General features: G+C 36.7%; 1 protein-coding gene across 1 annotated transcript in view; it reads right to left on the bottom strand.

Moving 5' to 3' along the window:
- The window catches only part of kcnq3 (potassium voltage-gated channel, KQT-like subfamily, member 3), a gene marked incomplete at both ends in the record, with an annotated part of 49,810 nt that overhangs the window by 4,032 nt on the left and 18,732 nt on the right, over positions 1-27,046 (bottom strand). The window contains 8 exons of the mRNA XM_081374266.1: positions 2,563-2,589; positions 5,513-5,607; positions 5,730-5,825; positions 9,527-9,637; positions 10,636-10,809; positions 11,113-11,285; positions 11,757-11,883; positions 11,979-12,069. Coding sequence (XP_081230392.1) covers positions 2,563-2,589; positions 5,513-5,607; positions 5,730-5,825; positions 9,527-9,637; positions 10,636-10,809; positions 11,113-11,285; positions 11,757-11,883; positions 11,979-12,069 — 894 coding nt within the window. The remainder of the gene's footprint in view (positions 1-2,562; positions 2,590-5,512; positions 5,608-5,729; positions 5,826-9,526; positions 9,638-10,635; positions 10,810-11,112; positions 11,286-11,756; positions 11,884-11,978; positions 12,070-27,046) is intronic.

The following is a 27,046-nucleotide window of genomic DNA, read 5'->3' as shown; positions in this document are numbered from 1 at the left end:
TGAAAAACTTTACTTTTCTAATTTAATATAAGCGTGTATGCAAGCAGTAGGTCTATGCATAGGTGTGCAGGACCCTATAAGAGCATCTGTCTTAATGTGGCTCTGCACACACACACACACACACACACACACACACACACACACACACACACACACACACACACACGCACACGCACACACACACACACACGCACACACACGCACACACACACACACACACACACACACACACAAACTCTACCTGCAGGAGAAACTAAACCCTTCCAAAGAAACAACGCAGGGCATTCTACTGTGAAGGGTCCCCAAGGATGGACACACACACTCACACACACAAACATATACAGAATTTGCACTGCAGCACACACAGTATCTCTTGAGTACAGTGAAAAGAAGAAGATTGAAGTGGTGAGAGGGACTGAAAAATCTTAAAATGCTCCACAATTACAGCTGATTACCAACCAGTTACTGATACAACACTTTCCCACACACACACACAAAACACAATCTGTCTACACTCGATTCAAACTGTCTGAGAGGGTTTTAATGATTGAAAAATGACTCTGTGTGTTTACAGTATGTGTGTGCGTGTTGTTGTTGTAGACAGGAGCTTATCAGACATACAGAAAAGCAGTGAAAGCTTGAGAACAGACAGGAAGAGAATCAACGCATAGATTTCACATGAACGAATGAATGGAGCAAAATATCAAGAGCTACTTAACAGTGCGTGTATGATCCAGTTTCTCCATTTCGGACTTGTTTTAGTAGGTCATTGATAATGTCAGGCTGCAGGTTTCCCAGCTATTTGCACTTGTGTGTGTGTGTGTGTGTGTGTGTGTGTGTGTGTGTGTGTGTGTGTGTGTGTGTGTGTGTGTGTGTGTGTGTGTGTGTGTGTGTGTGTGTGTGTGTGTGTGTGTGTGCATTTGTACATTTGTACCAGAAGGTCAGGTTTTGCTTACATTTTGGGGACAAAATGTTTGCTTAAGGATGTTAAGATCTGAAATCTTTTACACACTAAATGAACTTTTAATGAAAATGAGATGAGAAATGAGAAAGGTTTGTGTGAAGGTTCAGTTTGATCATACAAAATTCTGATTCCACTTAAAAAATCTATTATTGATTCTTTTACTGAATGCTTTTAAAAAAAGAGGTGATATCAATCAATAATTAGTCTCAATTAATCATAAATGCTAAACAATACAATACTTTGGTACAGAGCCCCTAAAGGAACATTGTGATGGAAAAAAAAATAGATGGGAGGAAAATGTTATATTTCAATGATTTTAAATGTTATGCATCCCTTAAGAAACTTTGTTCTTTTGCAAAACTTTCCTTCAAAACTTTTCTTTTCTGTTTTTAGATTTTTTTTAACAAAAGAACCGTTTATTACAACACAACTCTGTTTAGAATGTGTATTTAACTACATGTTGTCATATAAACAACCACTCAATAATTACACTGATTTAAATCTGATCTGTGAATCATTTTGACAGATTCACTGATAAGAATCAGTTCATAAGAGTCGTTTGTTCCCGAATTACACTAGACTGCACTATGTGGACAATGCAATAGAAAGATGTGCTGTCTGTTTATTGTCTTTGTATGGTATCAAAAGACTCAAGAACAGTTACCAAACCAAACATCAAGAAAAGGAGAAACCATTTCTGATTCACCTGTTCTTGATTCACAACCTAAGGTAGATAAAATAGCACAAAAAATAATAGAACTGAATGAAAAGACCATGTCATGATAGAAAAGCAAATGTGTGGGTGGTCTGGTTTCTCCATTTGGACTTTTTTGGTAGGCCACTGACAGTGATAATGTCAGGCTACAAGCGTCCCAGCCAACTAGTCTTGTGTATGTGAATGTTTGCGTAGGTGAGTGTTTTGCACTTGTGTATTAGCAGTATTAATGTGCAATCTGATCTCTGATCTGGACTGAACATGGATTACAGGTCTCGGGTCAGGCGACACAAACAAGCACAGCACTCAATCCAACTCTCCCTCTGTTTCTATCAGTAAATCTCCCTTCTTTTAATAAACGGACTGTCAGGCCAGTATCCAGGTCAAGGACAACTGATGCTCATGATTATTAAATACGCGGTCCATCTTTGTCACGGCTCGTCACGCTTAGACCGCTAATAACACTTCCCATCATTTTCCTTAGTGACATAGACGTCACAGATTCAGCCGTCGATTAAATTCTCCCACACACACTTGCAATCCCTCTTCCTCGCTCTGCTCTGACACCATCATTTATCAGTGATCCATAATTCACTCTTTTCTAATGGACTCTGTAATATCACATATAGCACTACTGGCCACATGTCCCCGAACTAAGAAACGCACACACACACATACACACACACACATGCAGAGAAACGCACTGCTGGTCATTACGCCTTTGGCACTGAATTAATGGAGGTGGTAGTTATTAGGAGTTATTTAAGGAAACACATTTCACAGATTCATTAATCTCACACTTCACAGAGATGCTGTAAATCGTTAAAGCAGTGAGCGAGAGACACAGGGAATGAGAGAGAGAGAGAGAGAGAGAGAGACTTACCTAGCCATAACCTCAAGAGGGTCCTTCCTGCAGACAACAGGAACAAGACAAACATTTAGTTTGACCAGGTAACTCTTATGGCAACAGCAACAAAACTCATCGTTCACAACTAAACCAAATGGCCACTATACTCCATCTCCATATATATACATAACTGTGGTAATATTTGTGAATAATAATGAAATGAATTTCATGTACCAAAAAGAATAACAAATATATATCAATAGAATAGTGCAAGATATAACTTGTTTATGTTGCTAGTTTTAAGTTACTGAAATAAAATCACAATGGCAGGTGTCAATAAGGGAGCAGTTTAAATAATGCTAAATTAAAAGTTTTAATTTATTTCTATTTTTAAGATGAAGTGTGTAATTTTAGCATCACTGAATGGAATTGTAAAAAGTAATTACTAGTGATTCACTGAAATTTTGGCAACCAGAAACTATTTTGTTGGCCGAAACAGAGATTTTCAGTTTTGGCCGAAATCGTTTTGATTTTAATCAATGCAGAAAAAGATTCTTAAATCTCAGGAACGATCTTTTAGTCTCTGCTGTTTTCTGTTGATGCTTGAACAAAGGTTCACTGAACATTATTTGTACACCTGCCATCCAATAATCACAATGAGCTTAGTGCTTAATGTGAAAGAAAGTCTCAGCTTTCAAATTCTGTCAACTTTATCATTAAATTCTAACAATAAGTGTCATTTTGGTGTTCTTTAATGTGGTGTGACAGATCACTGTAGCCGCCTCGGTTCAAACGACACGTGAAATGATCACCTCTTCCTTTTTACTATTTGTTATAGCATGAGGTATGTTGAAAGAAATGGTACAACTTACTGAAATGTATCATGTCTCATGTAATCGCACAACCAGTGTTTCAACCGAGGAAAGACATCAAGAAAACAGCTTGTAAACAATATCACTTAATGGTATATTTACCTCAGGAAAGCCATTCAATGTGCATAGCTCATTAGATAGCTGGAAAAAAATATTTTGCTAAATATATGCACTGTATTACATATATTTATATTTGTACTTAACCTATTTAATGTTTGAATAAATCTGCCATGAAATATTTTTTTTTATTACAGCCACATTTACATATATATATAACAACAAATTGGAGTAGACATAAAAATCTGTTATTGAAAAACTGCCTTATTTGCAATTTAAATGTATTTATTTGAGTGTTTATTATTAAATAAATTTCATGATTTGACTGATTACTAAATTAACTTTATTTTTGGTTTTGGCTAAATCAAAACATTAATATCTGTTTCAGGTAAAAATTAATTTCAGAGCATCACTAGTAATTATATAAAAATAATAACTTTAATTGGGCGGACAAACAGATATTCTTGCCAGTGTTACTTTAATATGTTTATACTATTATATATTTTTATTCATATTTTGAATCATCTTTAATTTTAATATTTTCATTTTAAATTTAGTTTAATTTTTAGTAATTGTGTTATTGTTTTAATAATTGTTTTTTTTTTGTCATTTTCTTCATTTTTATATCATTTTTTTGTTCAAGTTTTAGTTTTTCATTATTCCCACTTAGTAACTTTAGTGCTTCAAATTCAAATTAAGTTTTTCATCTAACATTTAGATTTTATTCCAGCTTTATTTCAATTAACAAAAATATTTTTAATAGTTTTAGATTTAGTTAACAATAATAACCCTGAGTCCTGCCACCAAACTCATGCCAGTAGTTGAGCAAATGTTGCCAGTCAAGGGATCAAGATTTGACAGGTTATCATGACCCTTTTAGCCCCTGCTGGTAGATATCGTAACTACGCCACCTGGCTGCAAAAAGCATCTTTCCCCATTGATGGCCATTCATAAATATTCTGTCTGAATACTTTTTAGTGTATTCTGACAGATTTTATTTTATTTATTTATTTTGCAAGCAATTTATAAATTACAAATATTTTAATTATAGCAGATATTTTACTAGAATCCTCTTAAAAGAGTGAAATAGACACATATTTGTCCCTGTATGGCTCAGGATAGTCATAGTGAATGATTTGAGACAATGGGCCAGATTTACTAACAGCATGCATCAGCACAAATACTCTTTTGACATTAAAAACTACTGTCAGGATTTACTAAAGACACAGTGAAAGATTAGCGCTGAAAAGGTGTGGACAGTTATTTTTGTGGCTGACCTTATTGCATATGCTTTTGTAGGAGTTTCCCTTTCAGATGCAAAATTTATGGGAGGAGAGTATTTCGTGATTTATCACACAACAACGCGATTTACTAATGTTTGCACTAGTCAATTTACTGCTATTTGCACCATTATTTAACGCTAATTTGCTCTGCTCTAATAGATTGCGTTGGTCATTATGGAAATTGAATGTGCGCATTGTCAGTAAATCACCTGCAGAACTTTCCACTCTCATCAACGCTGTTATGGGATTGCGCTCTCACTCTAATTTACCCTGTTTAATATTGGAATTTTAAATATCAAAAAAGCACCAGTTTTCACTGATTTCGATTTTTTTTACTGAAATTTAATTTCACATAATGAGATTTGAATATGCTCCAATAGGGCTGATTTATTACAAATGTTTTTTTTTTTTTTTGTTTTTTTAATCCCATCAGCTTTTTTTTGTACTTTTTTCATTATAATGGAATAGTAAATTATCCACACACAAGTGTGAGTACCTCACAGTAACCTCTAGTAGACCTCTAGATGATGTCTCTGCATGCAGACAAACACACATATGGACATAAACATAATAAATTAACATTAAAGAGATGGCAGAAATCATAAGAATAACACAAGTGAAATCATCTAGTGATCATCACTGAAATCATAAAAAGCAGAAATCATGTTAATGACAAACATAAAGGTAAGATAATACATAAAGTAATACATAAATACTAAGATATTCAAATGAAGTTTTATGTGAGAGATGTAGTGTACTGTATGTGTATGATACCTGAAGCATGGCAGAGAGATCACAGTCTCATAGAATCTCCATGTGGCGATGAGATCGTCTCTGACGGGGTTGGTGGAGTAGTATCTCCATGCAGCCTGAAACCAATAATAAATATTGAACGTTAAGCAAATGTGCTGTTGAGGAATGAGCTTAAAAGCTGTGAACTTACTGCTAATGTTAGTTTATAGTCACAGGTTGTTGGCATGTTTCTGGTTACCTGTATTAGTGAAGCTGCAGGATGTCTGCGTTTCTCAAAGTGTTTCTGCCTGTGCTGTTCCTGAACTTTCAGAGCCAGTCCAGAGCCAAGAATACCCTACAAACATAACCAGATATACTTAGGCTTTTTTTTTTTTTAAACACAAACCAAATGATTTTAGCTTCCTACAGCGCAAAAAATACAGTGAGAGCAGTGTAGTCCATTTGATTCCAAAACAAATTACCTTTATGAGTCGGTTCCCTTTAGTGAATCAAACACATACAGCTTACAACTTAAAGTACTTTAACTAATTTTAGCGTATATTTCTTGTGTGTTACATGTACATCTTCTATAATTTGCTAATTGTTTTTTCACATGGCAATGCATAGTTAAAGATACACATAATACTGTGTCCTAACCAGGGGCCCGTTCTTCGTATGTTGCTTATTACATCCGAGATCAAATGACACATCCAAGATGATATCATCGTGCGAATCATGATCTGGCTAACTCGGTTCTTCGAACACACTTGCCGGATATGATTAGTATCGCTGGATTGAGTTATCTGAGATAATTGCGCGTTCATGCGCTGGTTAAAAGGGGATATGTATCGATAGTAGAAACATTGATCAGCAACGCTGCTATTGGCTGCTCAGCGTGTCCAAAGAGCGCGCTCAGTTTTTCTCCTCAGCAGAGCAAGAACTAATAGTCGAAGTTTTTTCGGAATTTTAATGTTTAATCAAAACGCCAGGGAACACCTCAAAGTCTGCAAAAGCCAGGAGAGAGGGCTGGCAAAAAGTAGCAGACAATTTAAATCCGTTAGAAGTGGCCATGTTAGATGTTTTTATCACTTATTATCCTATATTTATGTATTTTAATAATTGCATAATTTGTTCATTGTAATGTCAGTCACCACAACATGGGAACAAATAAAAGTGAAGTACAAAAATATTCTACATAATGGTAATTTTTAGGTATATTATCGGCTCTTTTATAAAAGGCACTGTTAAATAAATGGTGTTCTGTTTATAAAAGCAACCAAGAAAAAGGCTGAGAAAAAAATAGAAAAGATCTTAGTAGCCTACACTGTAAAATAATTTTTGCTGCATTAAATTAAGGCCGTATATATAGTCATTTCAACTGTTACATCTTGAGTAGGATAATGATGAATTGCTTTGACTTGTGAAAGTGAAAACTGATCAACTTATGTTAATGTAAAAATATTTTGCCATGAGATATTGATCACATTTTTCTCCAGTGTAGTTCATTGTATGACACTGTGTTTTCCTCTTTTGTGCACTTTTACACAACACACCAACACTTGTATCTGTTCCCAAGAAAGTTGTGGCTGAAATATGTGCAGTAAGGGGACATTTTCTAACTTTCCAAAGGAAAGAAAGTATAAGACTTTGTAATGTCTATTTGTTTCCATTGCACTGGACAGTGAATAAAGCCTCTCAGATAACTGTCATATGGAGGAACTAGCCTACCTGCAAGTGCATAAATAACTTTACTTCATTTATATGCTTTATGGCTGCAATATAAGTTGCAGGATTCCACATCAACAGAAAGGCCTACAGAAGAGTCTGCACAGACAGAGGAGACATAGGCCTACAGGTGGGCAGTGTATAGACAACTTTTCCTTTTTATTTGTTGCATGACGCATGTGTCTAATATCTCTTGTTGCAGGCACTTTACCACTGGCTTTTCTTTACAAAGAACAATTTAAATAAAACTCAAGGAACTAAGCATATTTGTCTTTTATTAAACATTTAATGAAAAGTGGGTTTTTTTTGGCAATGTTGTGTAATATGGCACATGCAACAATGTTACAGGCCCTGTCAGGTGTGCAACCCTCAAACTTTTCAGACACTGAAATCTTCCCTTTAGTTAGCCAAAGTTCATTTCATTGTGTGCCCTTGTCCTGGTGCTGCATTGTAACTGGTTTGGGTCAGGGAATGGGGTCATAAAACACCTGTCTGCAGGCAGGAACATGTCATAATCACCTATGAAAAATGCAGTTCTGTTAGGATCAGCATAAGTGTATGTAGTACAGTGAGCTTGATATTTAATTGTGGAACTTTCCTTACCACTTTCAAATAATGTGCATAAATGTGAATTTCTGAAAATTCTTAAGTCATGGACAGATCCTGGCCATTTTGCTTTCACATTTGTGATATGGAAGATTTTAGTCAACTGCTTTTTTTTTATTTGATATAATATTACTAATTCACAATAGTAACTGGGCTGCACATTTACATTGTGAACCCCCTTTCTGTTCACATAATCCCCTTCATTGAGGCCTTGATGGCAGTCTATGGTCAGCCTATAGTCTATGGTACCAATCACGTTAGTGAAGCCTGAGTGACATATCTGTAATCGGCATGGTCATGATTGTATGATCTTCATAAAAAGTTCTGATAGCCTTAAAAAAAAAAAAAAAATCTTTACAACATTGGGTCTTAAGTGGCTTGAAAATGCCACAAAAAAACCTAAAACTGTTTTTTAAACCTAAAAGCGACAAAAAACGACAATCTCACGAATCACAAGAAAAATATATAGGCTATATCTCAGAAAGTGCACTATCGCGCTGCGCTGGACTTTCCGTATCAGCTCCGCTTATGAAGCCGCGATCTAATCCTGTTAACATAAAATAAGCCTGCTCCCGAGCAGGTTTAAGTTTGCGCAGCTGTTGCTATGACAGCAAGTCCCGGATGAGCGTTGAAGAACCAAACAATCCAAGATCATGCCAAATCGCCAACAATCAAATCCAGCTAAGTGAGTTAGCGACGTACGAAGAACGGGCCCCAGATGCGGCACGGCACTGCAACACGATCTTTTCCATGTTAATCAGAGTTTTTGTCTAAACCTAGCCTGGAAATCCAGACCCAAATCTGAAAGATTAATGGTCTGGCATTGAGTAATGAAAATCGCCCAACTCGAGGGGCGGCACCAAGCATGCATTTGAAAATCTCACTGCACGCAATTGGATAACACTACGACCAATCACAACAATACACGGGGTAACGTATCCAGAGCCCCATACGCTTAGCTACCAGCGGAGCTAACTGGTAGATTAGACTCTTGCTGTATCCGGTCGGCAAAACAGCAAAAACGCCCTTCTTGCAAAGTAACGATTCGAGCGCCGTCTTCTGTTCCTCTTTTAGATAAAAAGCCAAGTCTAACTCGTTCATTGTAGCCGTTTCAAACAACTTGTGTTCATCCATAGCCATCTTGCAATGTTTACTAATGACTTTGACGTCGCAGCGCTGTCGTCGTCTGTTTAGCTCGCCTCTGGCCCACCTATATCAGATAACCCGATGTGATTGGTGCAGCTCGGCTACAAGGGAATAGTTAATTAGCATCATTACTCATTTATCATTACAGGATTTAAACTTTGTCGGCTGAAGACTCAAGTTTGGTTTGAAGAGGAAAAATGTACCAAGCACAATGTTCTCTCACCATTCCTGATTTCTAACACGCACTCACAGCGTTCGGCTGGTCTTACAGCTGTCAGAGCAGAAACGACAGCAGCTCCGTATGTTTTTCCGTCGTCTCCGGATGTGTTCGTATTTAAATTGCAAGTACTTATTTTGTCCATTAGATCTGATCTGAAAAAACATACATTTACCCGCCCATAGACCCTCCATTCGAAGAAATCAGGACAGATGTGGTCGAAATTGGACAAAAGAGACGGTTTAAACACTAGGTGTAAACGGGAATGTGTCTCCCTCATCTCCTTGTGATTTGATCTACCAAAACGCATCTTAATACCAGGTGTAAACAGGGCCATGGTGTAAATGTTGAGCTGTACTCACGGCTGGAAGAGCAAAGAACGACACACCGATAAGAGCAAAGGTCCCGGCCAAAAGACGTCCTGCCCACGTCTTTGGGGTCTTGTCACCGTAACCAATGGTTGTCAAGGTGATCTGACACAGGAGTGAAATCATATATCATCAGTGTGATTAAGGCTAGCACGGCTAAGAGGCTATCAAGGTACTTGAGTTGTAAAACCAGGTAGTATTAATGGAGCTGCCGTTAACGTCAGGAGAGGAGCTGCTAAAACCATCACAATCAGTAGTACTAATGGAACTGAAGTAAAACCCTCACGAATGATAGTGTTAATGGAGATGCTGTAAAAGGAATTGCCTTACATTAAAAAAAAAAATCACTTTTGACCTTGTAACCCACGATGGTTCTGTTTCTAATAAATCGCCTTTTGCTTCTCAACATGGAGGAAAGCTTTTATACATGTTTAGCATAGCAGATAAAATCACTGAATAGGTGCATAAAAATGTCAAGAGTAAGCATGTTCTGTATATTTGTGGAATTTTCATACATTATGCAAACTTTAAAGTGGCCATCATTGGCATTGTATGACTTTGGATTTCAATTCATATTCATTTTTACTTCCTTCCACAGGGCATGGTACAAAAGTAGTCTGAATTATATTACCTTAAATGTATAATGTAATGTATTATGTTACTGACAACAATTATTGTCATGTAATTTGGAATCAGTAACCGACTACAATTTGTAAGTTGTCCACCCAGCACTGTTTAGGAGTAAGTGTGCAGATAAAAAGTTTTTTTTTTTACTTTAACGTCATGAAAATCTCAAATATCAGAAATGCTCTAAAAAAGTCTTAATTATCAGTTAAATCTTAAATCATTTTGCATGTAAAATGACTTCTTGTATCACTTTATTAAGGAAAAACAAATTATTTGATACATTTTCACTGAGCCCCTTCATTTCTTTATGCGCTCCTAAATGTTTAAAATTAGGAGCACATGTACTCCTTTAGAAGAACTGTTACAATTCATATTCTGCTTTCTGTTTGCTATCAGAAATTAATTTGAGAGGCATTCCCAATTCCTAATTTTTTAAAAAGTTATGAATGCATGTGAGTGCCGTGTGTAATTCTCACCAGTCCCCACCAGAGGGCATCTGCATAGGTGTCAAAGTCCTGCGTGGCTGGTGTCGGGGAGGGGCCATCAATGTCTGTTAGCTCGGCGGTGACATCATCCTTCTCAACCAGGTACACCAGGAAGGAAGCCAGGATCAATGACAGGAAGCCGATGTACCACGCTGTGATCAGCTCCTGACCACACACACCAGCCAGGAAACACACACAGTTGTATTGTCTGCGGTACTGAGATCAAACTTCACAAGACACTGATATGTGATTGTTTGTGCTTACGTATATACTTTGTATGTGTATGTATCGCAGACCATAGCAGTTTCGAGAGATGAGTGTGTGTGCTTTGCATTGTGTGTATATTGCCGACTCCATCGGTTTATATGAGCGCGCTTGACATGATTTAAACAAGCAGGACATGCTGCTCTTAGATGTTGATTAAGGGGTACGTCCTGTTTGTGCACATCACGTCAAACATGCGGATACCTTGCTGTGTGTGTATATTGCAGATCCCAGCAGTTTCCAGGTGCCTCCACGACGGTCCATTCGAAGCATCCGAAGGATCTGCAGGAAGCGCAGACTGCGCAGCGACGTGGCCAACACATTTCCCTGGTTACGTACGGCAACCACCGGCACCGAAGCGATCAGAACAAAGATATCTGAGAACATAGAGAGTACCCATAGTGCACAGGGGGATATACAAGTCTCTTAAGGCTGCATTTATTTGATCAAAAATACAGTAAAATCAGTAATACTGTGAAATATTATTAGAGTTTAAAATAAATGCTTTCTATTTTAATATATTTCAAAATTGAATTTAGTCCTGTGATGGAAAAGTCACATGATCCTTCAGAAATAATTTTAATATGCTGATTTGCTGAAAAAAGTTATATTTTTGTGGAAACTGTGATACTTTTTTTCAGGATTCTTTGATTAATAGAAAGTTCAAAAGAACAGCATTTATTTGAAACAAATCTTTTGTAACATCATTAATGTCTTTACTGTCATTTTTGATAAATTTAATGTGTCTTTGCTAAATGAAAGTATTCATTTATTTAAAAACGTTTGTATGTACGCTCCTATGTTTGTGTGTGTTTCAATGTTAATTTGGGTCAGTGTGTTTAACTCACCCAGGACACACAGCGGTTTGCGGGCGAATTTGAGCCGTCCTCTCCAGCCCTTATATCGACAGCAGCAGCCGGCGGCCCATATCCTCAATGCAAACTCACCCCCAAAAATAAAGATTGTAAATGTCTCCTACAGGTGAGAGAAACATTCAGTCATTTTCCTCTCAACCATTCAGTCTCACACACTCAAGCTGGACTGACCATGAACAAAAAACACACACTCACCAGAATCACAAGCCAGTGAGCCGAATCTTCCTCATGCTCTTTGAACGTTGTTAAAATAGACAGAATCAGACATCCCAAAACAATCAGAAACCTAGAGATTAAGAAAACAGAGAGTGAGCGTGACCTTTGACCAAAAGATTCAATTCATGTCACTTCCTCTCACACACAGGTCTGTCACTATCAATAAAATGGTTAAAAAGCACAAATATATATATATATATATATATATATATATATATATTTATGTATTTAAAAAAAACTCGGATGAGGATCTTTTTTAGTTGCTATGGATACCTAAGCTGAGTCATGATATGATCATTTTTTTCCGGGAAAGACCAGCAACCTTAAGATATAAACGATCATGATATTGTTTTACCAGCAGAGGGGGCTGGTGAATGTAATGCACTGCATTAGGAGCAGTGCTCATTGAGGGGGATCTGGGACCCTCCATAAGGTATTAGGGACTCCCCATAAGAAGTAAAAAATACTTAGGAGGGTCCCTCAGATATTTTTATTCTAGTAAAAATAATAATGACAAATCTGATTAAATGCATGCAATGGATATGGTACATATCGTGAATTAATTATTTACAATAATTTATATTAAGTTTGTTTATAGGCTAGTTGCCATGTCTGTTTAAAATGTAAATGCCCCGCTCCACATCTAAAGAGTGCTGTGCGCATGACATTGTTGACAGGACTGCTTGATTGGCACCGCTCCGGTGAAACTAATTTTAGCTTTAAAAAAATGAAGAATAATAAACCTCCACTCGCAGTCGGGAAGAGAAAGCTTCTTACTGACTTTTTTTAGGGGTAATTTAATCTCTATACGTATCTTTCTACTATGTCTATATCCACTCCATGTCGGGGCTTTTGTATTCCTTGCATAAATTGGAAATATTAAGGTTAAGTTACTAATTTTTTATTATTAATAGTCCTTGTTCTATGGGAGTGCTAGAGATTTCGATGAAATCTCCACCAACACACAGAATGACAGTCTTTTTGTCACAATTTATATGTTTAATACTAGTTTCATGCATTTAATCAAGTCTTTTGGAACAAACATTATTATCACAGTGTCACATCAATCATCCAGTTATTTTTAGGGTAAATACTACATTGGTAAATAAAGCTAGAATCATTCTGTTGGATGTACACTACTGTTCAAAAGTATCTTCTGCTCACCAAGCCTGCATTGATTTGATCCAAAATACATTAAAAACAGTAATATTATGAAACATTATTACAATTTAAAATAATAATACAATAAAATATAATTTATTTCTGTGATTAAATCTGAATTTTCAGCATCATTACTCCAGTCTTCATCACATGATCCTTCAGAAATCATTGTAGTATGATGATTTGATGCTCAACAAACATTTATGATTATTATCAATGTTGAAAACAGTTGTGTACAATTATTATTTTTTTATTTTTATTTTACTTTGACTTTGATGAATAGAAAGTTCAAAATAACTAAATTTATCTGAAATAGAAACTTTTGTAGCATTATACACGTATTCAAAAGCTAAAAAAAAATTGGGAAAGAACTTAATTTTATTCAGTAAGGTTGCATTAAATTGATCAAAAGTGACAGTAAAGACATTTATAATGTAACAAAAGATTATATTTCAAATAAATGTTGTTCTTTTGAACTTTCTATTCATCAAAGAATCCTGAAAAATAAAATGTATGACGGTTTCCACACAAATATTAACTGTTCCAACATTGATAATAATCATACATGTTCGTTGATCATCAAATCAGTATATTAGAATGATTTCTAAAGGATCATGTGACACTGAAGACTGGAGTAATGACGCTGAAATTACGGGTCTTCAATATGTAGTGCCTTATATGCAGTGCCCTGGTATATTTGCCATAGTTGCCCTTTTGGGTCTGCTGTTTTGTCACCCTCTAAATCCAGTATTATTTTAGTAAGTAATTTAAAAGAAGAATAGTAGTTAACATTGGACTGAAAATGTATGTATGTATGTATGTATGTGTGTGTGTGTATTATATATATATAATATATAATTCGAGCACTGATTAGGAGAGAGAGAGAGAGAGAGAGAGAGAGAGAGAGAGAGAGAGAGAGAGAGAGAGAGAGAGAGAGAGAGAGAGAGAGAGAGAGAGAGAGAGAGAGAGAGATGTATTGGATATGTCCCACCACACACACTTGCACAACAATCCTATTACCAGATGCTGAGCTGGTAAGATTTACAAGCTTAATTTTTTACGACAGGTAATCAGAAACCTGGTGCTACTGTATACTGTATAGGATTCTCATTCAATTTCCTTCCTGAATTTCAAGCCATGCAATAACACATGCTTTGCTTGTTTACCTGGGTATTTAATTACGAGTCTTAGGCCCAAATGTGGGTATTTAAATAGAAATCTTAAAATTCTGTCATCATTTACTCACCATCATGTCTTTAGAAACCTATATGTTGTTTAATGCTCCAAAAAGGACAAAAAATGGTGCATCATAATAAATATGGCATACTAGAGTTAGAGTGAAGGGGACCATTTTCAGCAAATAACATCTTAAAGTCAGCATGAAATAAAAATCCATCCTTACTGTAAATGATTCATCCTAGCATGTCTTGTGGTGTCGATTTTTAGAACTATATCTTTACTGTTATCATTATAGTTATCGTCATTGGTGTGAACAGGCATTAAAGGGATAGCTCACCCAAAAATGAAGATTTTGTCATCATTTACTCACCCTCTTGTTGTTCCAAACCTGTATGAGTTTCTTTCTTCTGTTGAACACAAAAGAAGATATTTTGAAGAATGTTGGTAACCAGACAGTTGATAGACACCATTGACTTCCATAGTTGAAAAGAAAATACAATGGAAGTCAATGGGGTCAGTCAACTGTCTGGTTCTCAGCATCCTTCAAAATATCTTCTTTTGTGTTCAAACACAGAAACACAACCATTGCCATTATTTATTTAATATAGATGTGTGTATTTATTTGTGCATGCAAGTGACTGAGGAATTATGTGAGTGATTAAGTCCTTAGATTCCTTTTTATGCAGTCTTGTGCTGATACGTGTATTGTTACGTGTACAGTTGACCTGTTGGCAGTTACTATGGTTTCGAATTTGTAGGTTATATCATTTCTGAACCGTGCTGTTTCCATGGTTACACATATTCGTCTCTCTCACACACACACACACACACACACACACACACACACACACACACACACACACACACACACACACATAAACGGCCTTACACACTGGTACATGCTCAGCATCTGGTCTCCAGTGAAAGCTTTTAGCATCATCACACTAATAACCTCTAATGGTCATACCTCTCTCTGTCTCAGTGGAAGTATGTAGGATTTTTTTTTACACATAACTATGGAATGCCATGACTCTCAGAGCCCATTCTGGACAATTTCTGGACAATTAATGTTGTTAATGAAATGGGGTATTAAGAAAGGATACAGCTTTATTAAAAACGAACTAAATAAATATGTAAAAATAAATAAATTATATTCATATTATGTAATATATTATATTACTATTACTATATAAAATATATATTGTAATCAAGATGCAAATCAGGGCAGATTCAAACTTGCATCTCCCACATGAGCACCACAGCTCAATGTCAAGGCCACAGCTAATAATAAAATAAACTGATGCTAGGTGGCGCTCTTTTACAAATCTGCTAGCTAATTTCAAGTAGGCCACAATTAAATCCGTTCATCGTACAAAGAAATCGAGTCTCTTCAGAAAATTTGGACTAAACCACTCGATTCATATGGATTAGTTTCATGATCTCTTCATGAACTTTTTAAAGCGTCAAAGGGGTAGTTGTGTAGACTGTCAATTGAGGGACAGAAAGCTCTCAGATTTAATTTGAAATATCTTTATCTGTGTTCCAGAGATGAATGGAAGTCTATGGGTGAGTAATTAATGAAAAAATTCCTTAATGCCTTAACCCTTTAAGGCATTTCCACTATAAAAGAGTTCCCTTAAGTGTGAAGTGAAATTAAATACATTTTCATTGTTAAACTTTTCGATGTCCCTTTTCCACACGCTCTTTGACCATAGGACTTATAGTTTGCCATGTCTTTAAGACTTCTATGGTGTGAAATGAGCAACACATCTAAGTAAGCAATAAGCTATGAGAAGCTGTGCTGTCACGGCTGAAGGGCGTTGTTAGGCACGACGCGAAGTGGTTAAAACGGTTACCACACAATAAAGGCAAAAAATATGTATCAATGCAACTTTCATGAAGTAAAATCACTAAAAGCCTTCCTTCCGCTGGAAAAAATAGTCCCTCACCATGAACAGCAACAAAAGTTACATTATTTCGCCATTAGATGGCGGCAGAGACTGTCTTTATGAGTGAGTCAGTCAGTAGAGAAGACTTTTATATTGAAAGGACTGAAACTTCTTGTGATTGTGGACACGGAGAAGCAAGACGCAACTGACAAATGACTAACATAAGCTGCTAACGTTAGCGTGTCAGGAGGACACGGTAAAACCCCAACTGTTAAAAGGAAAAGATATAGCAGCGGACATTCAAATGGATTTTTGTTACCTGAAGGAAAATGCTATATCTACTGTAAATGCAGGTACATTCGTTTGCTAGATCTCTCACAATACTCTATAAGCTTAAATGAACAATATCAATGAGAACATATGTTTACATTGCTAAGAGTGGTTGCTACTAGGGGTGTTGTGTAGTGATACATAGAGCCATTGGGTGAAGCGGTCATAGCCTAGCCTGGCAAGCCAGACCTAAGTTACATCAAGATGTTAGGTCTGGAAACTCACCATAGTCACGGCTCAATCCGAGGGGCGGGATAAACGGCTGTCTTTCGAATTCCCTCTGCACGCAATAGGACAGCGCTTCAACCAACCCGAGCGTTTTCCCTACAGCGGAGCTAGTTGATGGATTCAACTTTTGCCATATATCTGGCCGGCAAACCGACGAACACATCTTCCTTTTTTTAAGAATGACTTAAGTGCCGTTCTTTGCTCTTTTCTCAAAGAAAAACTTAACTCCAAGTCCTCCAGAGTCGCGGCCAAAGCCGATTCGAAAGACCGTTGTTCTCCATCAGCAGCCGTCATTCTTTGTTTTCAAGTGGCAGCCAGGTAACCTTCTTCTTCTTCTTCTTCTTTTAGTTATCTGGCCGTTTACTCCATGGGAGCATTACCGCCACCTACTGAATTTTTTATCCACCTGGGTGATGAATCTGTATTGTTTTCTTTTCTTTTCTTTTCTTTCTTTCACCTTTCCTTCCTTTCATTTCCTTCCTTAAAAAAAAAAAATATATATATATATATATATATAGCCAGGTAACCGTCGCAACTCTGTCGTCATATGTTAAGCCCGCCCCGCCTACTCTATACACGACGTGATTGGCCTGACCCAATTTGGGTTTTTGTAGCTAGGTTTATTGAGAGTGTCTAGACTACCCTGGCTGCGAAATACATTTTGCTGCCGCTAGGGTGCGTCTAGATTTCTAGGCTAGTCATAGCCATGATTTATCGTGAATAAAACAGCTATTGACCAATCAGAATCAAGGACTGGAACAAACCTTTTATAATATTATGTAATCAAATGTTTGTGAGGTCTATAGTATCAAAGCCTGAAAAATGATGGTTCGTGACTTATTTCATAATCTATCAGATGACTGCATTCTAGCAACGAGATCCAAGTGTCTGATCATGTGATGATGGGCATCATTGGTGTGCAACGGTTGGCAGTCGTGCGTTGATGCATTCATTTGTCTGACGTCAGAAAGCTGTGGACATTTATAACGAGTTGTTTTTGCTGCTTAGGTTCAATAAACGCTCTTCTTGGATTGATGAGGACGTTTTGAGCAAAAGTTACTGTATGTTTCCACAGTATATCAAACACTTTTATCTAATAGAATCAAGGAAAATCGTATTGTTCATAAAATTACCCCAGTCATTGCTGTTCACAAAGAACTACAGAATTGTTAGATGTGTGTTGAATATATAGGATGGTGAGGGAGAGCAATCCACACCAATCAATAGTAATTCAGTTGGTAAGAGGAAACCGAAAAATCTGGGATCATTTCAGTCCGCTAAATGGAGATAGCTGTGCAGATTTTAACTTAACACCATATAAGACCATCGCATGTAGAGGCAAGGATATTAATTATATGAGTACGAGTATGCATATTGTCTGTGGTAAACATGATCAGTGTTATTACTAGGCCAGGCTTACTACTTTTAAGTAGCCTTCTATTGTTTAAAGGGCCCCTATTATGGATTTTTGAAAATGACCTTTCATGTAGTGTTTAACATAGCTATAAAAGAATGAAAACATCCTGCAAAGTTTTAAATCTGAAAGTGCACGTATATAAAGTTATTGTCTTCCAAAAGTAAGAGTCTACTCTGAGTCAATAAAATTAATCGTTTTTCAAACGGGTCATAAGCCGTTTCGTTGTGATGTCAAGACGAAACATTAGCATAGGCTATACTTAGTTTTGAGTTTTATATTGTGTATGTCTCCTTTTAACTGGTTAACTCACATTATTACTGTCTTACTGAAATACTTCTGCTGATCAGTTGTGGGCCACTATTACCTAAAACTGTCTATTAATGCAGATTGTCTGTCGTTCTCAGTACTTTGAGGAAAGATTAAGCATGGAGCAAGATTTACGCAACGTTAATCTTACATCAGTCATTCACGCTAGAGCTCGGTTAATGTATACACTGTTATTGATACAGTTTCCACATGTTCACCGCAATAAATTAGAAAAATACTCTGTAAATAAATTAGTACAAGTAAAGTAATCGGTTTGTTGATGGACATGCACTTGTTAATGCTGATGGTGAGGAATTACAGTTGCAACATCTCATAATGTACCTCAAACTGAGTAGCGTATCACTGAGAAACACTGAGTCCTGCTCTAGTCGTCCTTACGATGGAGGTTCGGGTTGAATACCTAGTTCTTCCAGTGTTTCATCATCAGACTAGCGTTCAGATTGATATGATAAAATCGACGTCATTGTTCGTTACTGTGTTTAGTTTACGGTGTAAGAAGCCTCAGGACAAGCAGAGCTGATGTTGTTATGGCAATGGGCGTATTTGTTTTCGACACGCGCGCTGCACACGGTAGACCAATCACAACAAACTGAGCTGTCTGGCCAATCAGAGCACAGTAGCTTGCGGAAAGGAGGGATTTGGAGAGATTGATTCATCAGACGAGTCGTTTAAGAATCATTGAAAATGTGGTGATGTGCAAATGTATAGGCTATTATGAGAAAATTAAACAGTTTTTGACCTTTGATGCATGTAAACCTGTTGTAGGAGACTCCAAAACAGCATTAGGGAACTTTAAAATAGCATAATAGGGGCACTTTAACTTTACTTTGCCTGTACAGGCATTTAAAATTAAAAAATGATTTACTACACAACACTAGTGCATACACTATTCTGCAGTGAGCAATTCTATAGGAAATCTCATTTCAGTCTCTTTAAAGCAGTTTAGAATTTTGCGACATCGGCACTAATATTGAACTGAAGTGAATAACGACGCTATAGTCTCCTGTAGCTGCTTTTAGCTGAACTGAACTCATTTCAGAATTGATGAAGTTTACAGTTATTGAACTGAACTGAATCAACACTGAACCGACTTCAGCTGAGTAACGACAGTATAGAGCTGCTTTATAACAGAATTTGAATTTGTCTTATATTTGATGAAGTTTGCATTGTTTGTTATTTTACTGTTTATCACTGTGAGGCTGCTTTGAAACAATTTGTATTGCATAAAGTGCTATATAACTAAAGGTGACAGAAAGTTCAAGAGAACAGAGAAAATGCAGAAACACACTGTACAAAACCAGTAATACTGTGTGTCTCTGAAAGAGAGCCTGTCATGGAAGTTTCCCTATGCCTGTGTTCTGTCTTGGTAATGCTGTCAGAGTAATATGTGTGTGTGTGTGTGTGTGTTGTTCAGGTAAACCCTATGTTAAGGGGAAAAAAATATGGCAATATCCAAAATCTGACTTTTTTTTGGTCTCCATGAGGAAAGCAGCTTATAAATCATTTTAAGTGATATTTTTTTTAAATATCAAGGGCAGAAAGAGTTATTTGATGGGTAGCAGTATAAAAATCATAACGGCTATGGAATGTCCCTATAAAACATGAAAACCCAGTGTGTGTGCGTGCGTGCGTGTGTGTGCATGCGCGTGTGTGTGTAACTTGGCTGTTTGATCGATGTTGAGGGCATATTGGCTGTAATGGGAGCATCAATTTATGAGGTGAGTCATAACAGGACTCATCAACCTTTATAATATAGCACACACATACACACACATCCTTGCAGCTCTGCCCCAAAGCATGCTGGGTGGGTACTACAGTGAACTATTCTGTAGGACCTGTGAGGAAAAGAAAAGGAGCCGGAGAGAGAGAGAGACATGTAGCCCCATTAGAGGTTATTAGTGAGGTGGATGTTAAAAGCTCAGTATTTCTCTGCTGATTTCAGGGAACAGCAGATTACAGCTCTCACTGGAGACCAGAGCATAAAGAAGGAAGCATGTGCATGAAGGTGGTTCACAACCCAAAAACGGATTGGTTGTTCCGTAAAAAAAGCAGGAAAATGCTAATAAATATATAAAATCAGCACCAAACCAAGGCTTTAAACGATCAATAGACATTTGATTTCTCCTTTCAAGTAACCATAAAATCAAAATTGACAATTCTTATTTTTATGGAATATTGCAGTATTTATTATAAATTATGTATTCGTTCACATCATTTTTTTTTATCCATGTGCCCTCATAATCTTTAATCAAAATAACTTCCCCTCACTCTTGCAGCGACATCTCTTCTCTGATGACAAGTTTCCTGGCGTGAGGGTGGGACAAACTGTCACTCACATGACATATAGCAATAGCAAACCATAACCACTGAACCGTCCAATCAATTACTGATCGACAAAATCAAGTCCCGTCCTACATTTTTTCTTGTTTGAGAAGCCATTTCACTTGGAGATACGTCACAATAGGTAAGAAAGGACTATTGCAAGTCTTGTTTCAACTTTCATTTTATCCCAACTTTAAATAAAAAGTATATGATTGGTCCTCAGTCAGGTCAAATCGGCTTTATTTATATAGCGCTTTTTACAATACAGATTGTTTCAAAGCAGCTTTACAGAGATCACAGGAAAATAATGCAACAAAGTTTGTTTTTCAGAGGAAATAGATACCTATTTTAATCACTGACACTGTCTACAATGGATACTGTATGTGTACAGATGCGCATTCAGCTTCTGATATACTCCACGCTCTTGAGTCTGTCGCCAGGACAAATGGAAGAGTGAAAGAACGTTTGCTTTGACACGTCCAGTTTAAACAGCTCGTTTGCATCTCTGTACAGACTTCAGAAGGATCCCAGCGTCAGAAACGAGTGGATGGTTTATTTTAATGGCGTCCCAGATCGAGCTGAAGGATTATATTTGTTTGTGTTTTGTTATGTTTGTTTGGAGCATTTTATTTTGTCAGCGAGGCACACACAATGGAGAGTTCGCAAAAAAACTTGTTGAAAGATGAAGCAACCAACTTGGATCTGACAGCAGCTGCATCACAAACCGTATGTAAATGATTTCATAATCCTTTGTCTGTAAATGCTGGTTTTATTTGGACAATGTTTTCAAAACACTTGCATGCAATAGCAAGTGGCTGTTGATACTGTTTCCTATGCAGTGAGGTTAGCCAATCAGAACAGTGGATGTTTACTCCAATAATAACTAAATGCAGAACCACAGCCATAAGTCACAGCAGTCTGAGGTAGTGTTGTCACGATACTAGAATTTCTAACTTCGATACGATACCTTAAAAAATATCGATATTCGATACCATTTTCGATACCACAGAGAAAAAAACTGCCACAATATTAAGGGGGTATTTTTTTTATTTAAAGCTAAATATAACAAGTCTAGAACATGACCATGAGGTATATCTTACAAAAATGTCCTGAGTTCTATCTGTTAATATTTTTTCATTGGACCAGAGCTATATGAGCCGTTGTATTTTTATTACCTACTGTTATCAAAGATTAAAATATACTGTAACAAATGCATTGTTTATCAGTCATAAATGCTGGTTAATACATTAACGTTATTTGATGAACAGATTTAAACACAAACGTGCGTGCATCACACACAAAAACAATGCTCACTGGATCGACATGACCTAAGTCAAGTCACCTTTATTCATATAGTGCTTGACAAGATTGTGTCAAAGCACTTAACAGGATCAAATTGGAGGATAGAGTGTCAGTAATGTATAATAATAAGATTAAACATTCAATTTTCAGTTAAAGGCATTTCATTATTGAATTCAGAAATGTCATTGTCTAGCTCAGTTTAGTTTAATTATATCTGTGTAATCAAATTGATGATAATAATCGCTAATGAAGGCAAATTGCAGAATTAAATAAAAAAATGTTTTAATAAAGTTAAATAGACACAAGTTAATTTACATTTGACCACAGTTAAAATATTTACTTCTAAGATTCCTCGGTCAGATTATATTAACTTTAAGAATTACAGTGAAAAAACGAGACAACACGCTCATAACAACAATACTAGGCCATCTTGGTTAATGTTTCAGAAAAGTTCAAATGAGAAGTTACAGGGGAGTTACAGTTACAGTTATAGGGGAATTCAGAAAGAGGTGACCCATTGATGGTGAGTAGCATACAGGTACATGCTGCTAAATGGTCCCCCTGGAGCTTGTTCGTTAAGTCTGTTTTCAGAATTTAAAAAAAATGAGTGATGGGATATTGATAGCCAAACAATCTTTTGGGTGCCCGCAGCCCACTCGCAGTGTGAAGCGCGTGTCCGCGCTATTCTCCAACATGCCCGCTCGCGGTGTGTTTTTAATGCATGTCCGCGCTATTCTCCAACATGCCCGCTCGCGGTGTTCTTTATCAACCGCACTCGCCATCTTTCCATACACTTCGCTTTTGCTATTTAACCAGAGCGAATGAGACGAGTGCGGTCACGTGTGGTGTTTGTCAACGCGCCTTTGGAGAGAAGTGAAAGTGACAGCTCGGCTAGTATGGGAGTATCGATACTTCGGGACATTAGTATTGGTATCGTTCAGATATTTCAGTATCGATATTTATCGAAATATTGATATTTTTGACAACACTAGTCTGAGGACAGCAGCACCAGGCCAGCAGTCTCAGACCTGTGTTGGGGTGGAGCTTATAGCATCATTAAAAACGGATCATTTCAGATAGAGGGTCACAATAAAGATAGAAAATAATTGTTTTTCCGCATATTTATTTGTTTTTTGGGGGGGGGGGCAAAAAAAAACGTTGTGAACCTCAAGAAACATATTAAAATAATAAAAAAATCCATGTCATGACTCTTTTAAAATACTACAAACATTAAGCAGTATTTATGCTGTAGGGTTACTAGTCATATTTAGACTAACTTAATTGAAAATGTGTCTTTTGACTCAGAGACGATTCATCAAACACATTCACATACAGTTGTGCAACTAAATGTTTTTTAAAACAAAATGTAATGTTGTACACAAAGTATTTGAATGATTATTTAGTTATTTGAAAAGTGAAAATAGTTGACATATTCAAATCACCCTTGTGAAAAAGTAAATGCCATAATATTAAACCAAAAATCTGTTTGGACAACACTTTGCTGCAATAACCTAACTAAACACCACCTTTGTTAGTTTCAGTTGAAGAATCTCAGCTCATTCTTCTTTGAAGAACTCTCTCTTTTAACCCTGACAAACTAGGTCTTCGAGGATGAATTGCTCTTTTCACATCCTGACACATCCTCTCTATAGTATTCAACTCAGAACTTTAACTAGGCCACTCTAAAACTTTCATTTCGTTTCTTTTCATCCATTTAGATGATGATTTGAGTCCTGAACACTGAACTAAGCTAATGCATAAGATGCATGCAATTGTGCTGGGATCTTTTGAGACTTCCCGGATGAGGTGTTGTTGCACTCTCTAAGAAATTTTGTCCGGTCAACCACTTCTGGGAATATTCACCAGTACTCTATTTAAAAGAAATGGTTTGCACTGTGGTTCAATGACTTTGTAACCCTTTCCAAACTGATATATCTCAACTTTTCTTCAGCTGTTTTGGACATGTAAAAGTTTTGGAGTGAATAGTTGTCTATAAAACAAGTAATAAAAACTCAGTGAGTGTTTTAGCGCAACTTTCTGACGTCATGGGATCACAACACTAAGAGATAGTAAATCTTTTCCTGGTTTTTTTTTTGTGCGTTCCCAAGATTAGACCTTCCTTAACATAATGCCGAAAACCCGAAGTCTCTAGGTGGTCTGGTTGAGGAGTAGATAGAAGTGCAAGATTGGTGCGCACAGACAGAACAGAAATCATGAGTTAACAAGCGCAATTTTGTCCGGTGGAAAATTGCGCTAAAAAATATATGTATGTCAATTTAAATTCAACAGGACTGGTTGCAGTAAAGTATGGAAGCTTGTTTCTGCCACAGAATAAAAAATAAAAAAGGTAATTGCGACTTTTTATCTCACAATTCTCAATAATTTTTTATTTCAATCATTTATTTATAGAGAATGTTTAAGACACAACCGAAGTTGACCAAAGTGGTTAACAAGGAATAAAAGAAACACAAAAATGTGAAGTATCTCACAATTTTGACTTTTTTCTCGCAATTCTGACTTTAGAACTGGCAATTGCAAGTATATATCACGCAATTCTGAGAAAAAACATTGTCAGAATTGTGAGAAAAAGGTCAGAATTGTGAGATAAAGTCGCAATTACATTTTTTTTTAAATAGAGATATAAACTTGCAAATGCGAGTTATAAAGTCATTTTCCCCTCAGGATTGGACTTTATAACTCGCAATAACGAGTTTATATCTCACAATTCTGAGAAATTAAGTCGAGATATAAACTTCCAATTGCTAGAAAAAAGTCAGAATTGTAAGATAGCTTATATGGGTATTCAGTTCATTTTTCTAGTAAACATAAAATAATGATGTAAAAACTGTCTACTGTTCAAAACTTTAGTAAGTTAAAAAAAAATTAATACTTTTATTCAGGAAGAACACATTAAATTGATCAAACTTGAAGGTAAAGACACACTTGTAATGCGAGATTTCTACTTCAAATAAGTCTGTTCTTTTGAAATAATCAAAAGTAATTGAAATAATTTGAAAATTGTAACCGAGTTTCCATTGTGCTATATAAATTAAATATTTAAAATATAAAGTGTTAATTTTATTCATGAGCAAATATGTTCAAATAGTATTGTCACAAAAGGTACTTGTTCCCTTTAAGCATGTTAGAACTTGCCTAAGGCACCAGAATCACTAAAGCACATACCAAACCTATAGAGTTACACATTTACTTGTACATAAGGTGTCATGTAAGTCCAAGCCACACGCTTCCTGGGTTTTCCTGGGTAGTCATAATCTGTTTGTTCACATTTAGCTGTGGCTCTAATTTGGGACAGTTGCTGAGCAACAGAAGCTGTGGAGCACATCCCTGTGTCATGCATAGAAAATAAAACACATGCGCTCACAACACACCATCACACACATACACAAACATGCACACTCACGCACTTTGACACTTACTCTCTTATTTTTGTTAGCTGTTGGTTGCACAGCAACTGCTTAAATTAGAAGTGCATGTAAGAGTGTCTGTGTGGTGAGGGGAGCAAGTGGTGTAAATATGCTGGAAGTATGAATGTTCATCGGCGGACAGTTGAGCAGCCCTCCTCCGCGGCACAAGGAGATGTTACCGTGGTAACATGTCACATGACTATGTGCTTGAGGAGGCAGTAAAGCGGCCATAGCAAATGGAGAGAGAGGAAAAAGACAGAGATAGGCTACACTGAAAGATCCTCGTTTTACATCAAAATATATACATTTTCTACTCTATAAAACACATGTGAGTGTTTCTGTTTGATTTGGGAAAATGCATTAACAACAGCTGTTGTTAAAAGTGGACAGATTGGTCATTGTTCTTCAAGACAAACTCTTCAGTGAACACTTGATCAGCCTTGGAAACTAAGAACATAAGTGCAAGGTAAAAAGAAATAATAATAATTCACTTATAGGGACGATGAACATGGTTTGAGCTGTGAATTATTGGTAGTTAACTAAGAGCATAAAACCAATGGTCAATTTCCTATTCAGCCAATGTTGTGTTAATAATCTTGCAAATTGTGGGGCCTATTCATTTTATTAAAGTGCCTCTATTTTATATTACATTTATTGTAGTGTGTAATATACTGTAGCTGTTTGTGAATCAACAAGTCTGCAATGTTTCAAAGATCAAATTGCACAATCAATGGACTTGTCTCCCAAAAGAAATCGATTCTGAACGGCCTGAAACGAGTTGTCAGCAATTCCAGTCTTACTTCCTGCACAAACGTTAGTTTGTAACAAATTTGCATAAAGCTTGCCAACGGTCTTCATTGGCTGCCCGCAAACAACTCTACTTTGAGCCGCCCTCAAACACTGTAGTTGTGGCTGAGGCCTGGAAGAGTTTGGTTCGTGCTGTCAACATGTCGTAGATGCTGTTTTCTGTGCTGCAAAAGCAAATCAACTTTGCACGGACTTCCAAAGCATGACTCTGGCTTGAGTTGAAACGATAAAACAATGTGCGTTTCATTTCCGACATGCGCTGTAATCTGTGGACCAATCACAACAGACTGGGCCGTCTGACCAATCAGAAAAGAGCAGGCTCTCAGAAACAAGGGGTTTTATGGAGACCAAATCCTTTATCAAACTGTTTCAGACACTGTGACAAAAAAAGGTACAATGTATATTCTGAGAAAATTTAAGTGTTTTTGACCGTGGATGCATGTAAACCTGTTGTAGGAGATTTCCCAAACAAAATTAGGGGCATTTAAAATAGCATAATAGGGGCATTTTAAAGCTACAATTTATTTATTTTTTGCCGCCAGAGGTCGCATTTTCATAACAATGCCGAAGCTTGACGACGCTATGAAGGAGAGTGGAACTATGGGAGATGTCGTTTTCACCATCCAGAGATGTATAGAATTCACGAATCATTTAAATTAA

This window comes from Scardinius erythrophthalmus, assembly GCF_964197995.2.
Source record: "Scardinius erythrophthalmus genome assembly, chromosome: 9".
NCBI classification, from domain to species: Eukaryota; Metazoa; Chordata; class Actinopteri; order Cypriniformes; family Leuciscidae; genus Scardinius; species Scardinius erythrophthalmus.
This window is presented reverse-complemented; position numbering and strand designations above follow the sequence as displayed.